This window comes from Cupressus sempervirens, chromosome 5, assembly GCF_028749045.1.
Source record: "Cupressus sempervirens isolate cs-2001-9-10 chromosome 5, ASM2874904v1, whole genome shotgun sequence".
Taxonomy (NCBI): Eukaryota; Viridiplantae; Streptophyta; class Pinopsida; order Cupressales; family Cupressaceae; genus Cupressus; species Cupressus sempervirens.
In genome coordinates this window covers 350,963,512-350,979,781 of record NC_143122.1, presented here as the reverse complement: position 1 = coordinate 350,979,781, position 16,270 = coordinate 350,963,512, and the positions used below count along the sequence as shown (strand labels likewise).

The 16,270-nt window shown below is 35.3% G+C and overlaps 1 protein-coding gene across 1 annotated transcript; it reads left to right on the top strand.

Annotated features, from left to right (window-relative positions):
- Nucleotides 1–8,983: 8,983 nt before the first annotated feature.
- Nucleotides 8,984–13,606, top strand: LOC149556167 (pentatricopeptide repeat-containing protein At2g03880, mitochondrial-like). The gene is made up of 2 exons (XM_089830293.1): nt 8,984–9,902; nt 10,308–13,606. The coding sequence occupies exons 1-2, from the start codon at nt 9,110–9,112 to the stop codon at nt 12,716–12,718; spliced, it is 3,204 nt and encodes a 1,067-aa protein (XP_089686419.1). The 5' UTR covers nt 8,984–9,109; the 3' UTR covers nt 12,719–13,606.
- Nucleotides 13,607–16,270: the final 2,664 nt, after the last annotated feature.

The window sequence follows — 16,270 nt, the reverse complement described above, 5'->3', positions numbered from 1 at the left end:
GGATATTGTTGTAGAGGATATACTTGATGGTTTACATCCTATAAGAAGTATAAGTTATCATATGGATCTAATTCCTAGAGCTAGTTTGTCGAATAAAGTACCATATAGATTGACACCTACAGAGAATGAAGAACTTAACAAACAAGTGCATGAGTTGTTGGAGAAAGGTTTGATTAGATAAAGTTTGAGTCCATGTGTTGTACCTATCGTGTTAGCACCTAAGAAGAATGGAGAATGTTGAATGCGTATTGATTCCAAAATTATTAACAAGATCATAGTGAAATATAGGTTTCCTATGTCAAGGATGGATGAAATAATGGATTGTTTGAGTAGAACAAAGTATTTTACCAAAATTGATTTGAAGAGTGGCTATTATCATATCAAAATTATAGAAGGTGATGAATGGAAGATTACTTTCAAGAAAAAAGATGGTTTGTATAAATGGTTGGTAATGCCTTTTGGTTTTACTAATGCACCTAGTACTTTCATGAGGTTGATGAATGAAGTTCTAAAAAGATTCTTGGGTAAGTATGTGATTTTTTATTTGGATGATATTATGATATTTAGTAAGACTAAGGAAGAACATCTTGAGCATGTTAGACAATTATTACAAAGATTGAAAGAGGAATTTAAGTTGATGATTAATTTGAAGAAGTGTTCTTTTATGCAAGAGGAGATTGTGTATTTGGGATTTTTGATTTCAGTTGATGGTTTGAGGATGGATCTTGGGAAGGTTAAAGCAATTTTGGAGTGGCCTACACCTAAGAATGAGGGTGAAGTAAGATCATTTCATGGTTTGGTTAGTTTTTACAGGAATTTTATAAGGGAATTTGGTTCTTTTTGTAATGCTATGACCAAGACAATGAGAGGAGATAAAAAGGAATTCAAGTGGACACATGGAGCTAATAAAAATTTTGAGACTTTGAAACAAAAGGTTGTTGAGTTTCCTGAATTAGCACTATCTAATTTCAATAAGGTATTTCAAGTTGAATGTGATGCAAGTGGTAGTGCAATAGGAGTTGCATTGAGTCAAGAAGGTAAACTTGTTGCTTTCTTTAGTGAGAAGTTTAATGATGCTAAAAGGAAGTATTCTCTGTATGATCAAGAGTTTTATGCTATTGTTCAAGCCTCGAAGAAGTGGAGACATTATTTGATTCCTAAGGCATCTATGGTGTATACTAATCATAAAGCTTTACAATACTTAGGAAGTCAACATAAGTTGAATCAGAGACATATGAAGTGGGTTGAGTATTTGCAGAGTTTTACATTTGTGATGAAGCATAAAAGTGGAATCACTAACCAAGTTGTTGATGCATTGAGTAGAAGATGTTCTTTGTTGACCGAGATGAAAGTTGAAGTTCTTGGTTTTGATGAGATGAAGGAGTTGTATGATATTGACCCTAATTTTTCTGAGATGTGGAAAGTGCAGAGCACCTAGTTTGATAGAACAACCAAGTAAATTTGATGAGTATTTTATTCAAGAAGGTATGTTGTTTAAGGGTATTCAATTGTGTATTCCTAAGACTTCTATGAGGTTAAATTTGATTAAGGAAAAGTATAGTGGTGGATTGGATGGACATTTTGGAATTGATAAGACACTAACTTTGTTGAAATAGCAGTATTATTGGCCTTAGATGTATAAAGATGTTCATGATTTTGTAAAGAGTTGTGGAGTTTGTCAAGTTACAAAAGGAGTAAGTCAAAATACTAGTTTGTATATACCTATTACTATTTCTAAGAAACCTTGGAGTGACATTAGTATTGCTTTTATTTTTGGATTGCCTAAAACAGTGACGAGATATAATTCTATATTTGTTGTCATGGATAGATTTTCTAAGATGACTCATTTCATACCACATAAGAAGACATCAGATGTTGAGCATGTTGCTGAGATTTTCTTTAAAGAGATTGTTAGATTGCATGGATTACCAAGAAGTATTATTTTTGATAGAGACATTAAATTTTTTGGTTATTTTTTGAAGACTTTGTGGAAGAAGATGGGTACCGAGTTGAAATATAGTTCTACTTTCCATCCACAAACATATGGACAAAGAGAGGTTGTGAATAGAAGCTTGGGTAATTTGTTGAGATGCTTAATTGGGAATGAATCACATAATTAGGAGATGGTATTAACACAAATTGAGTTTGCATATAATAATTTAGTGATAGGAGTACAGGGAAGACACCTTTTGAGATTTTTATTGGAATGTAGCCTAGAGGAGTATCAGATTTAAGAGATATTACTGGTGAAGAGAAGAGAAGCGAAGTAGGAGAAGAGTTTGTTTATTTTATGGAGTCTTTGCATAAGGAAGTGAAGTTGAAGTTGGGACAAAGTAATTAGAAGTACAAGGAGAATGTTGATAAGTCTAGAAGGCATTTTTTTGAAGTTGGTGATGAGGTCATGGTTCATTTGAAGAAAGAAAGATTTCCTATTTGAGCATGTAGTAAGTTGAAGATGAAGAAGTTTGGACCTTGGAAGATCTTGAGGAAGTTTGATAGTAGTAATTCTTATGAAGTTGAGTTGCTTAATGACATGGATATATCTCCTATATTCAATGTTGCTGATTTGTACAAGTATCATGAGTTAGATGGTGAAGTTTTTGTATCAAATAATTATCCTAAGAAACAATTTGAAGAGGTTGAACATATATTGGATAAGAAGAACACAAGAGGAAACAATTACTATGAGTATTTGGTTAAAAATGGAAGAACAAACCAATGGAAGATGCCACATGGATTTCCCAATCTGAGTTGGATTCAGCTCAGGTTATGACATCTGAATGATTCAAGAGAATTATTTCTTTCAACCCTAGTTGTTTGATGCAAGAGCATCCTGGGTTACATTGCTATCTTTCATGTTTACCAAGTTACTTAGTTTTTTCTGAGTTGCAATGTCTTGCATTGCCAAGTTTTCTATGTTTATTGAGTTCACAGTTGTTGACAAGTTATCCTGTGATTGCTAAGTTCTTTTCATTTTATGAGCATTGTCGAGTTCTTTGGTTGTCGAGTGTTGTTGAGTTCTTTGGTTGCTGAGTGCTACTGAGCTCTTTGGTTGGCAAGTGCTATCGAGTTTCCTTTGGTTACCGAGTATTGCTAAGTTTGCCAAGTTGCAACATTTTTCTTGGTTCTTCGTTTGCTGAGTTGTCTATGTGTGGTTTCCTATTGAAGCTGACCTTTGTATTTAATTTAGTGATAGGTATTTGCTGAGAGCCAACTTATGGCTTATTCTAGCATTTAATATGAGAGTTTATTTTTTTGTAATTGCAGTAGGCCAACTTGTGGTCATGCATGTATTTAAAAGATCTTTGGTAGAGCCTTGGAAAATGGATTAGAAGAGCTAGAAGATAGATCAAGGATGTCGAACTAGAGTTTAAATGCAAAATTTTACCATCGAAGATTAATGTATGTTGGTCGTAACCCAGAAGGCCTTACAACTAGGCATGTATTTGGTTATTTGATGAATATATAAAAGCATTTTTTCATCTATCTCCCAAGTTTATTTCTGTTTGGTGTTTATTTTCTATTGTGCTTACTCTAGCAACAATTTGAATAGCTGGGTATGCCTTTTTTCCTAGTTATCTCATCCCTCCCTACATTAAAGTCAGATACAGTAAACCTCCAATAATGGATCTGTACTTCTTCTATTCTACTGTAGGTGTTTCATCTTTTTTGGATAACTTGTGACCAATAATAATAGGTGTATCAATAGGTTTACAACTTTCCAAACCAAACCTTTTCAATAAATTATTCAAGTACTTAGCTTGTGAAATGAAAATACCATCACTATTTTGTACAATCTACAATCCTAAGAAAAACTTCATTTCTCCTATCATGCTCATTTCAAACTCATTCTTCATCTCTTTAGCAAACTTATCACTTGCTTCATCATTACCTCCAAAAATGATGTCATAAAAAAATATTACAATAATTTAAAAAAAATCTTCAACTTCTTTCAAATACAAGTTACTATATGCCATACCTTTAGCAAATCCAAGCTTTACCAAATAACTATCCAACCTTGCATACCAAGTTCTAGGTGTTGTACTTACTTCAAACCATATAAAGCTTTCTTCTACACACCATGTCTTTGTCTTCTGATAAAGGAAAACCTTCAGGTTACTCAAAATATACCTTTTCTTCAAGTTCTCCATTTTGAAAGGTTGATTTAACATCTATCTGATAAACCTTGAACTTCTTATTCGTTGCATAATCCAAGAACATCCTTACTACTTCCATTTTGGCTATAGGTGCATATGTCTCCTCACAGTCTATGCCTTCTTGAAATGAATATCCCTTGAATACAAGTTTAGCCTTATTCCTCACAACTTCACCTTGCTCATCGATCTTGTTTCTAAATGCCCATTTGGTTCCTATCACATTCTTGTCTTTAGGTCTAGGAACTAACTCCCGTGTATCATTCTTCACAATCTAATCTAATTCTTCCTTCATTGCTTGAATTAAATGATCATGTTTACATGCTTCATCTACACTTTTAGGCTTAACTTGAGATATCAAACATATCTCCTCATTTACTCTATTCCTTATCATCACAACTTTATCTTTGCTTCCAATTATCTGCTCAAGAAGATGATTCTTTGTCAAATTCCTGTTAGAGGTAGGAGTTGAAATCTCAACTCTTGTCTCTTCTCTAGGTTCAGATCTCTACTCTCCTCTTTGCTCAATAGTTAGCACATCATTCTACAAATCATTGTTTGTCTCAATGATAACTTCCACGTTTTCATGGTTAGCCTTTGGATCAACAATAGTTAGCAAAGCTATCTCTTTTGCTACTTCTTCTTCCTTACCCAATTCAAGCTCATTATCTTTATCATCATAGTCATTCAAGAATCTTTCCGTACTTGCTTTAAATTCTTCATTTTCATAAAAAAGTGAACTCTTTCTAGTTTTTCTTACTCTCTTAGGACATCGAGATGAAAAATGACCAAACTCTTTACATATCCAACAAACAAAAAATTTCATACCTGCTGGCTCTATTTTCATAAGCATATCCATACGTCACTTGATCTTCAAGTCTTCTTTAGATCTAAATCTGTCTTTACTTGTACTTATATTCTTTTGTATGCAACAAAAGGATTTTGGATCAAGAAACTCAATGCTTAGATCTTTACACATGTCTGATAACTCACCAAGAATTTCCATCTTTTGTGTGTCAAAAATTTCTCCATCAGACTTAGGACTATCCTTTCTGAAATGACCCGCCACTGATCTCCCAAAGTTGTTAAGCTTTCTCTTCAAGGACCTAATGCTTTGATACCAATTGTTAGAATATATAGTCCACTGATATAATTGAGAGGGGGGGGGGATGAATTAGTTATCCAACTATTATCACAATTATCAACCTTAAACAAACTCAACTATATGATTAATATAAATTGAAACCACAACAAGATGCTCATACATAATAACAACATATATGTTAACTAGGGAAACACTTGATCAGAGGGAAAACCCCAATGGGGATGGTACCCACAAGATGATGTACTAATATAAATATTTCTTGTTAGAGGATGGACCCTATTAGGAGTCTATGAATACATTTAGTACATATGAGTCCCTACTTATTAGGAGATTCAAACCTTGTTAGAAGTTATGCCAACCCTATTAGGAGTTGTGGAAGACAGCTCGAACCACTGCCAAAATAGCTTCAAGGGCAAGACCAATGAACCCACTGTCCAAATGATCTTTGTATTATTCCTTGTAGAATAATAGAATTGTATTATATTGTTCCTTTTTCTCCATCCTATCAACCAAACTTTTGCTCCTTCTTGTCTAGTAACCAGATCACCAATCTCACATCCAATAATCTCTTAGATCGCTTACATGCATTCAATAAGCACTTTGCTTCTTGTCGCACTTTGCACTTCATAAAATGATCAAAACACTTTACAAACAAGGAAAACATCTTTCCTTTATACCATATCTTCATAATAATTCCTTGAGTTGGCCTTGAGGCTTTCCTAATTAATTATAATAAGATAATTAATTAATTACAATTACAATAGCACTATCGGTTCAAAGTCTATACAAAAATTCACATGTGCAATACTAGGGCTTGCACACTTGCTAATGTCATCAACTAACTATCCCTTGTCACTGCCTGACCACATGTCTTCTTACTACATCTCAAATGTAATCTAGCAAAGAAACATCCGAAATTGCTTTCCCAATACTCTATCTTTGAATTCTTCTCTATAAATCAAGTACAACTTCTGTACATCTTTGACTTAGACTCTACGCACTTAAGCACATCATCTAGATACCGTGCCGAGCATGTAAATAACTACGCATCACTAGACAATCAAACCTCTTCTACTTAGCCAATATTTATAGAAATCATGCTATGTTGACATCAATGACAAACATAGTCATGAATGCAATATGTCAATACTCTCCAATGCTTAGAATACTCCTCCAATGTATTATCATCAACATTCATGCTAACAACACACTGGATTCCTGATTGGGTAGGGGCACACTACATCCCTTCCAACTAGGGCCCAAAACCTTTAGAATTCCTTTAGGGTTTCAAAACAAGTCCTAGATCCCAAAAACTAGGTGTCAATTTTAAGATATAGTTGTTACAATGCAACTAATAGATTTTAAGTGAATGGATGAAGGAAAGGGAGGACTTAGGTGGTTAGATCCTTCCTCGAGCTTTACACCATGAAAAATAGGATCTTTAAAGAGGATCAATTATATCTTACCCCAATTCTACATAGGAGAAAAATAAAGAAAGAAGAGGAATGCAAATTAATGATGAAATCACATTAAATGAGAGCTAAGCCATCATTCTTCCAATTTAAGATGGTACAACTACCAAAAAAGGGGGAGAAGTTAGAAAAGGTTGGAGAAAATATATGCTACAAAAATCAAAAGCATAATCAAAGGGGGAGTAGTAAGCACAACAAAGAAGACAACAACAAATTTTGAGCAAGTAAAGTTTTTGCCATCAATGCCAAAGGGAAAGATTGCCACTTGATAAAATCCTCTACAAGCTACTAATGAAGATTTTGCTAAGGTTGTCACTGCTAGAATATCACATTATGTTAGCTAGTAAAATAGTCAAGTCATATAAGAGATGTTATCAGAACACTAAACATGTTATCGATGCAAAGGTAATGGTTATCATAAATTTTGACCACTGAAAGGTAAAAGAAGAAAATAGAATTGAGGCTGAAATCTATTGTAAAAATAGTTTATGGAAGATTCATGAACAATTTTGGTGAAACCCTAATCAGGGCAAGCAAGTATAAAAGGAGATCAAGCAAAGGTGAAAATAAGCATAGGAGCATGATGATAAGATAAGAGAACATAATAGATGGAATAGTATTGACAAAACAGAAGTAGATTAGAGATCAAGCAAGGAAAAAAATAAAGGGAGAGAAGAACATGATTTGACAAGCTTTAAGAGAAAGCAATTACATGTCAATTTTCTTGTTGATTTATTCCTAACCAGTTTTGCAACAAGATTGTGAAATCCTTTAACCAGGTAGTCTTTAACCAAACTTAGAAGTTCTATTTAGGAACTCATTATAAATCACTTAGGGCCCATTTGGTTGCATGCATGAGAATGGAGAATATGATTGCATATTGGGAATAGGAATGGCTATTCCTATAACAACTATTTTTGGAAAGGGTATAAGCTCATTTTGGAGGCAAAATGGGAATATGTATTCATATTTCCTATTCCAACTAACAGACCAAATGAAGAATAGAAAACATATTCCAAAATTTCTATTCCTATCCCATCAACCAAATGGGCCTTTAACTAGGTGACCACTATATAAGTGGGATAAGAGCTCCTAATAGAGTATTCTTTGACATGACTTTAGATACTTCTAACCAACGGAATTCAAATGAGTTGTGGGTACCATCCCCACCGTAATTTTTCCCTCTAACCAAGGGAATTCTGTGATACCAAATATTGTGTTATGTGTTTAAATGTTTATGCCTTGCATGTTTATTACTTCACCAGTTGTTTAATTACTGATAAGAGTTACAATAGGTATCAGTGTAAGTAAGTTTTAAGTTTGAGGTAAAGGGGAAAATAGAGGATTGCTTGAGGCACTAATTCATACCCTCCCCCCCGCTCCCAATCATTCCCACATTGTATAAACTAATATGCCTATAGATTGCTTGAGGTATTGATTACTACTGCCCCCCTCCCCTCTCCCACCTGAATCTTTCCCACATTGTATCAACTAATATGCTTACAGTTAATGTTAACTAAGAATGACAAGAAACATGTACACACACTTAAATACTTTTTAATTCTTTTTAATTTGCAACCTCCTTGACGTTACCATGCATTTTTATTTTATTTTTACAAAAAAATATATTATCAATATGCACCCTATTATATTTCAAAAGATATAGAGATTTTACAAAGGATTGCAAATACTTTTCTAAGATACATTTAACAATTTTAGGTTTAACATACCATGACATTAGGTTTACATATTATCAATTTTCTTTGGATAAAAATTAAGATTTCAAAGGCATTAACTCGTCAAATTTTAACTAGATATGATCTTAAATTTATCATTATAAACCACTTAGTACACTCATTGTTAATTGGTTCTCCATGAACTATTCAACTCACCAATACATTATTACTTGTATATTATAGATGGTTTGTAGTCAAAATCATCTAAATGCCTACAACATAAACTTTACCATTAAACAAAGTATCTTTTAACTACTATAAACCACTTGATAAATATTTATTTACAAATCTTCGAAAAATATTGATAAAAATCCATCACATATACTTTTTTCAAAAATGTTATCTTCCATTGATATGGAAAAGGCCATTCCCTTAATCGTTAAAATAAGTTTTTACATTCAATATATAAGATTTTTATGCATAGTATCATTTTAATTTTTTTAAATATAGTGAATTAAACTTTTTATCATTTTCAAAATTTATATTACCAAGATGATACTATAAAATTGGTTGAACAATTGCTTCATTCTTTTCTTCCATCACGAACATTATCCACTTCAGAAAGGCATTAACCACACACTATGTTTCGAGTCCATAATTGCTCGAAGTACTTATATCAGATGAAGCTAAGTGTAGATAACAATGGCCTCTGCATTTTCCCTGTCTCATGTTCTCGATTGCTTTCGAAAGCCAAAAATACCCTCTTTTTATTTTACAGAAACCCCAAACGAACAAAATGCAGATATCTCAGCAGGGACAAAAAGAATTCAAGCCACTCTAGTAAAATCCACATCAAAATCCTTCACAATACGAAAAACAAAGAATAGGATTCACGATTCACAACAATTTGTTGATAATATGTCTCAACGAGATGCAGTATTGTGGTACATTAAGAAGGGAAAACCAAAGGAAACTTTAAAACTTTTTCGACGTATGCAACAGCTTGAAAATGTTCCTGGACAGTGCAGACAAATCCACGGTGCTATTCTTAAAAGTGGCCAAGATATAGATGTTTATACAGGCAGTAGGCTTATCAGCATGTATGCAAAATGTCAACTAATAGATGATGCGCGCCAGGTGTTTGACAAAATGCCTGAACTGAATTTGGTATCGTGGAACACCATGGTTGCAGCTTATATCACTTGCAATTGCATGGAAATGGCGTTATTGTTTATTCAGGAGATGCAGAAGGTAAACGTTCAAATAAACGAGTTCACGGTGGCCACCGTTCTCGGCACGTGCTCAAGTTTAGTAGCTTTGGAGCAAGGGATGCAAATCCATGCTCACATTGTGAAAGCTGGATTTGGGGTGGATGCCTACGTAGCCACTGCTCTTATGGATGTGTATGCCAAATGCAATTGCGTAGAAGGTTTTCGCAAAGTGTTTGACGAAAAAAAGGATCCCAATTTGGTGAATTGGACAGCTCTGTTATCAGGTAGGGAAAATTTTAGTGGCTAATGGTAGGCAACGGGCTAGGAGTTAACATTTTAAAGCTTCAACAGGTCAGCTAAATAAAGATGAACCTAGGGATTACCTTGATTATCATGTCAAACTGATGATCTGTCAACTCCAAATTTTTGTCGTTACAAAGTGATCCCAAAGTCCATCTTTACTATTTGGCTATTTTTAGTAATCTTTCCCAAACAGTTCATTTGAATTCCTATAAAACTATTACTATTTTGCTGATAGTTGTCAAATTTGTTCTGTATTTGATACTTACGGAATAAGGAAGTAATTTTATTATTTCACAAGATAAAATAAATTAAGAACGTGATATTGAACAAACTAGCCATGACTTCTAAATTGCTAAAAATATACGTTTCATTAATTTTTTCCCTAGGGTATACTCAGAATGGACTCCCAGAGAAAGCAATTGACGTTTTTAATCAAATTCTCACTATGGGAATTGTACCAAATGCATTCACGCTTGTAAGAGTGCTGAGGGCATCAGGTGGCCTAGAAGCAATAGGACATGGCTTGCAGGTTCATGGTTATATTGTTAAATTTGGGGTGTTCTCGGATGTTAATGTGGGGAATGCTCTTCTTGACATGTATGTTAAGTGTGGTGATATAGATTCTGCACATGCAGTCTTTGGAAAAATGGAAAGACGGGACATAGTATCATGGAATTCAATGCTAGCAGGATATGTACAGAGTGGAAAAGGAGACAGCGCTGGAGAACTCTTTCAGAAAATGAAATTAGAATGTATCCAGCCTGATCAATACACTTATGCCTCTTTTCTCCAAGAATGTGCAACCCTGGAGAACGAAGGAGTGGGAATGGGAATACACTGTGAAATAATCAAATCTGGGTATGAGGCTAGCATTTTTGCTAGCAGCGCTCTGGTTGATATGTATTGCAAGTGTGACATGGTGCAAGATGCACGCTATGTTTTCGACAGAATGCCTGAGAGGAATATCGTATCATGGGCTGCAATGATTTCAGGGTATGCTCAAAATGCATATGGTGTGGAGGCCTTGAAACTTGTTTGCCTAATGTTAGAGACATGCATATATCCTGAGCAATATACTTTTACCAGTGTTCTTGTTGCCTGTTCCTCTCTAGCATCCTTGGAATGCTGCAAGATGGTCCATGCTCACATAATGAGAACAGGGTTTGACTCTTGTCTTTCTGTGCAGAATGCCCTTGTTGATGCATATAGTAAATGTGGCAGTTTAGCTGATGCATTTTATGTTTTCAATGCAATGCCTGCAAGGGATATTATATCTTGGAATGCAATGATAGCTGGATTAGTGCAAAATGGTAGTTTCGTGGAGGCTCTGAAACTATTCTATCAAATGCAGTTTACAGGTATTGAACCAGATGAATTCACCTTCCCTTGCGTTATGAGGGCATGTGCCAGCCTAGCAGATCTGAAGCAAGGAAAATCCATTCACAATTACATCATAAAAAATGAAAGTGAGTCAAATATTTGGGTGGGAACTTCCCTTCTTGATATGTATATGAAGTGCAGGAGCATTGGGTATGCACACATGGTTTTCAAGAGAATGCCTGAATGGAATACTATTTCATGGAATGCCATGATTGACGGATACATCCAGAATGGGCTAAGTGAGGAGGCACTGAAACTATTAAGGCAAATGCTATGGGTTGGCACACAGCCAGATCAGTTCAATCTTGCCAGTATTCTTAATGCTTGTGCCAGCCTAGCGACCCTGGAAATTGGAAAGCAGGTCCATTCTTTTATTATCCAAAAAGGATTTGATGTAGATATCTGTGTGGGGAATGCCATTATTGACATGTATGCCAAGTGTGGAAGTTTGGTGGATGCGCAAAGAGGGTTTGACAAGATATATAAAGGAGATGTTGTTGCCTGGAATGCAATGATAGGTGGATGTGCACAGCATGGGTATGGCAAAGAGGCTGTTGACCTCTTTGAACGAATGCAACAAGAAGGTGTGAAGCCAAACCATATCACTTTTGTATGTGTTCTTTCTGCATGTAGCAATGCTGGACTGTTGCATAAAGGTTGTTGCCTATTTGATTCCATCTTGCTAGATCATGGCATCACTTTAACAATGGAGCATTATGCATGTATGGTTGATCTTCTTGGCCGTTCTGGGCAGCTGGATGAGGCAGAAGAACTTATCAACAATATGCCCTTCAAGCCAAGTGCTCTAGTTTGGCGAACCTTGCTTTCTGCCTGCAGAATCCATGGGAATATTGAACTAGGAGAACGTGCAGCAGAACACATTCTGAGAATAGAACCAGAAGACTCTGCAGCATATGTGCTCTTATCTAATATCTATGCTGCCTCTGGCAGATGGGATCATCTTACAAATGTGAGAAAATCAATGTATGAAAGGGGCGTGAAAAAGGAACCAGGACTGAGCTGGATTGAAGTAAAAGGAATTGTGCATTGTTTTAAGGTCATGGACAGATCACACATACAGACAGAGGAAATATACAAGAAGCTGGAAATATTAATTGAGCTGATAAAGGGGGCAGGTTACGTTCCCAACACAAACTTTGTGCTGCACGACGTAGAGGAGGAACAGAAAACAAAATTGGTATCATATCATAGTGAGAAGCTGGCCATTGCATTTGGGCTTATTAGCATTCCACAGGAAATGCCTATTAGGATTATTAAGAATCTTCGTGTATGTGGTGATTGCCATAATGCTGCAAAATTCATCTCTAAGATTGTAAAGCGAGAAATTTTCTTAAGAGATGCTAATCGCTATCATCATTTCAAAAATGGGACGTGTTCTTGTGGGGACTATTGGTGATAATATAAAACAAACAATAACCATACATGTGATCCTATACCTTATCTCTGACTCAGGCTAATTGAAATATTTCCATCCTATTCCTCTTGTTCTGCAATCGCATAACACAAACATTGGAAAACAGTCTAACCAGCATTCCATGATGTTTAAGCCAATTCTTCATCAGTATGGTTTGAAGTTGAGATGCCTTGGTAAACCTGAAGTTGGTATCATCTTGTTTCCTATTAAAATTGAAATGATTTTCTTGTTGGCAATTACTCTAATAGTTATGTTTTTAACCTTCCTTAACCTTCAGTTGTCTAAATGAATATTTTATCTCATGTAAGGGAGAACCTTCAGTCAAAGTTCATCCCATAGTGCAATGGTTAGGTGGCAGCATTGTTGTTGTGGCCACCAGTGTTCAAATCCTCGCTGGACTGTTGTGCTTACAGGCTCATGCCTTCGCTGATCCAGCATGCTTGCAGATTTGAACTGCAGCATTGATGCTGCTGTCGTGCTCATCTCAGGTCTCTTGGCACACATTCATGCTTGCACTCCATTCCCTCTCTCGGCTGGTGTACTTGTGGGCTTTGTGTCCTTGCTGGGCTATCATGGTCATGAGTTTGGACTGTTAAGTTCATGCTGGGGATGAGATCCCTTGATTGTGGTCTCATTGGTGCACAGCTCCAAGTCAAAATTGTTCACCTATTAAAAGAAGGGAAAAAAAAAACAAAACCTCTAGTCTTCTGTAGAATATTTTATTTCTTGTTTAAGATAGAATATTCAGTGCTAATCACAAAATTATGCGGAGGTTCCAGCCTGATTTCCACATAGTATAAAACTATCATAATGTAGTATTGATTTTATAGCCGAATAATGGCAATAAACAAACCTTTTATAAAGGGTCCATCAGGTGAGTGTACAATAATGTTTCTCACATGCAAGGGTTCAATACTTAAAAGGAAGCAATCTACCCTAAGACTATGCCTGGGTATAGCTGCAAAGCGTTCTACTTAGATGCATTTATTTTGATCAAGCTTTCAATTTTTTTAAACTTAAAGAGTCATTACATCTAGGCAGTCTTTTTTCCCTTAACCATTATTTACAAAGCAAGGGCAAGATCAAATGAATTAATCTCAATCTGTAGAGTTGGTATGTTGGCTGAATTTACTTTCCATTTCATATCTAGTTTAGCAATATTGATCTACATTCTAGTTTAGAATTGTTAGACCTCAAATTGGGTTATAGACAATTATGGGAATTTTAAATTTGTATCTCAAAGATAAACTGAAATATAATTGAAATATCTAATTTTCAAAATATTAGTCAAGCTCTTTGATGCAAGAGCATCCGGGTGCACAAGCAAGCTTGCATCACTCATAAACATGATAAAGCTGGTTGAGAAGTACTTGGTTTTGTGTGCATTTGTTTTGGAATAAATGAAATGCATTAGTTGAGTAAAAGAGGTCAAAAGAATATTCTATTTGAGTTTGCAGCCAAAAAAAATATAATTGCATCTTCAGCAATGACTTGTTTCAACTTTGGAAGCAGGCTGTTTCATCTCAATAGCACTGTCATCTTTGACAGCATTGGGTTTTTGGTAGTAGTGTGTGATGACTTCAGTAGCAAGTTGCTTTGATAACACATTCAATCTGTGTGTGACGTTAGCGTAACTATAACTTCAATGGCATCTGGGATGATGCCAGCAGCATTTGCAATTTTGTCGCATCTGAGACCACTTCACTGGCAAGGTAGGAATGACAGCTAACACTGGTAACATATGATGATGTGGACTCCAAGGGCCATTTCGCATTGTTCTTTGTCCGATTCAACTTTTTTTTTCCCTCTGGCCTGTCACTATGGGTTGTGTAGTTTTCTTGGTTGTTTCAGCCAGCATGAGGCAAGTATACAAGAAGGCATTTAGGTGGGATGTTTGTCTGTGTTATGAATCTGTGTATTTTGTTTCTAGCTTTGGCTGGGGCTAGGGTTTGGCCTGTTATCTGTGATTATTAATCATTTCGCTGGTTGCAATTATTTATCTTTCATAGCATGGTGGCTATTCTGTTTTGCGCGGGTAGGTGTCTCCCTGGTTATGCTGTTTTCTGGTGATCATTGGAGTTCCTAAGTAATTGTAATAACAGTTCGACTGTTCCATTAGGCAAAAAGGATACTTGATCATGACAGAAAGAGGAAAGACAATTAGGCACTTTGGTGGGATTCCAAAAGTGAATGAAACTACTCACTTCCTTGTGTAGAGACAACAAATGTGGAACCATGTAACATGAAAGAACAGAGGGGCAGAGATTGAGAAAAAAAGGAAGAGCTCATTGGGAAGTCTAGACTGTGGCCATTAAAGGGACCTGCAAGCAATGGTCTGTGCACAGATTTGTGGGTGGATTGGAGGAAACAACTACAGTGTTGGGTGTTGTTGTAGGCTATATTCAGTTAAGCATGTGAGGTTGTGTGCCAAGGCTTCTTTTGAACCTATTTATCACCCTGTGAGGATAGATTATATTAATCTAATGAAAAATAACATTTTATTTGCTTATGCTTGGCACATAATCAGTTGTTTGTGCATGGCTGCTAGGTTAGGCTACCTTTCAATTTGCACTGCTGTTTTGGCATCTTTGCTTGAAGAATGTAGACCTCTATTCAAGTTTGCAAAGCTAGTAGCACGCAGCATATTCTTATTTTGTCTTTCTTATTCTTTTGTTTTCTTGTAGTTGTTAGTGATGTGCTCTTCTTATTCTTCTTGATGGATATTTTGTTATTCTTGTAGTTGTTATTATGGTGCCCTCAGTGAGATTACTCAAACTAGCTAGAGCTAAGTTGCTAATGTACATGAACGAGCACATAATTCTGCTTACAGCCAACCAAAAGATACAAAGGTTTTACAAATGCTTAATAATGCTTCTTTAACACATTACTATGACGTCACAAGCTATCATAGATATTGTAAGCACCTTCTTTATATAACGAGGATGGTTTTATTGCTAGTACAGTCAAACCTTCACAAAATTACTAGAATAGATGTGATTTTTATGCTCAAAAAGAGCAAGGCTTTCACTCTTCCTCTTTAATGTAAGGGCATGTCTCTTTGAAAATAAAATGAAGTTAAATATTAAATAAAAATGAGTATTTACAACATAAACTATATAATGAAGGTAAAATCTTAAAAGTCAAATATATAAATCTCTGCTAACATGTAAGAATGTCTTATTCATGATTTCCTGGCAATTTGGCGGTCTTTCTTAATCTTTAATTTCCAAAGGTTCTTTAGTATGTATATTATATTTTATTGCAGTGAAGTATGATATCTATATTCCATAAGACTGCTATAGATCAAGATCAAAATTAATTGGCCTCTAGATTGATTTGTTCTAATAGACCTACAGGGAAATATGAATGACACTGTATAACTGTTTTGACCTAAAGAATACGTGAATTTTAGAAATCTTTAGTTGTCAATCTTTTGCTTCAAAGAATCTCTTCAACTGCTACTCAATAAACTCCACTCTTTACTCTTTATTTTGTTCATTCTTGAATAAGAAATTTCAAATTGAAAACATAAGA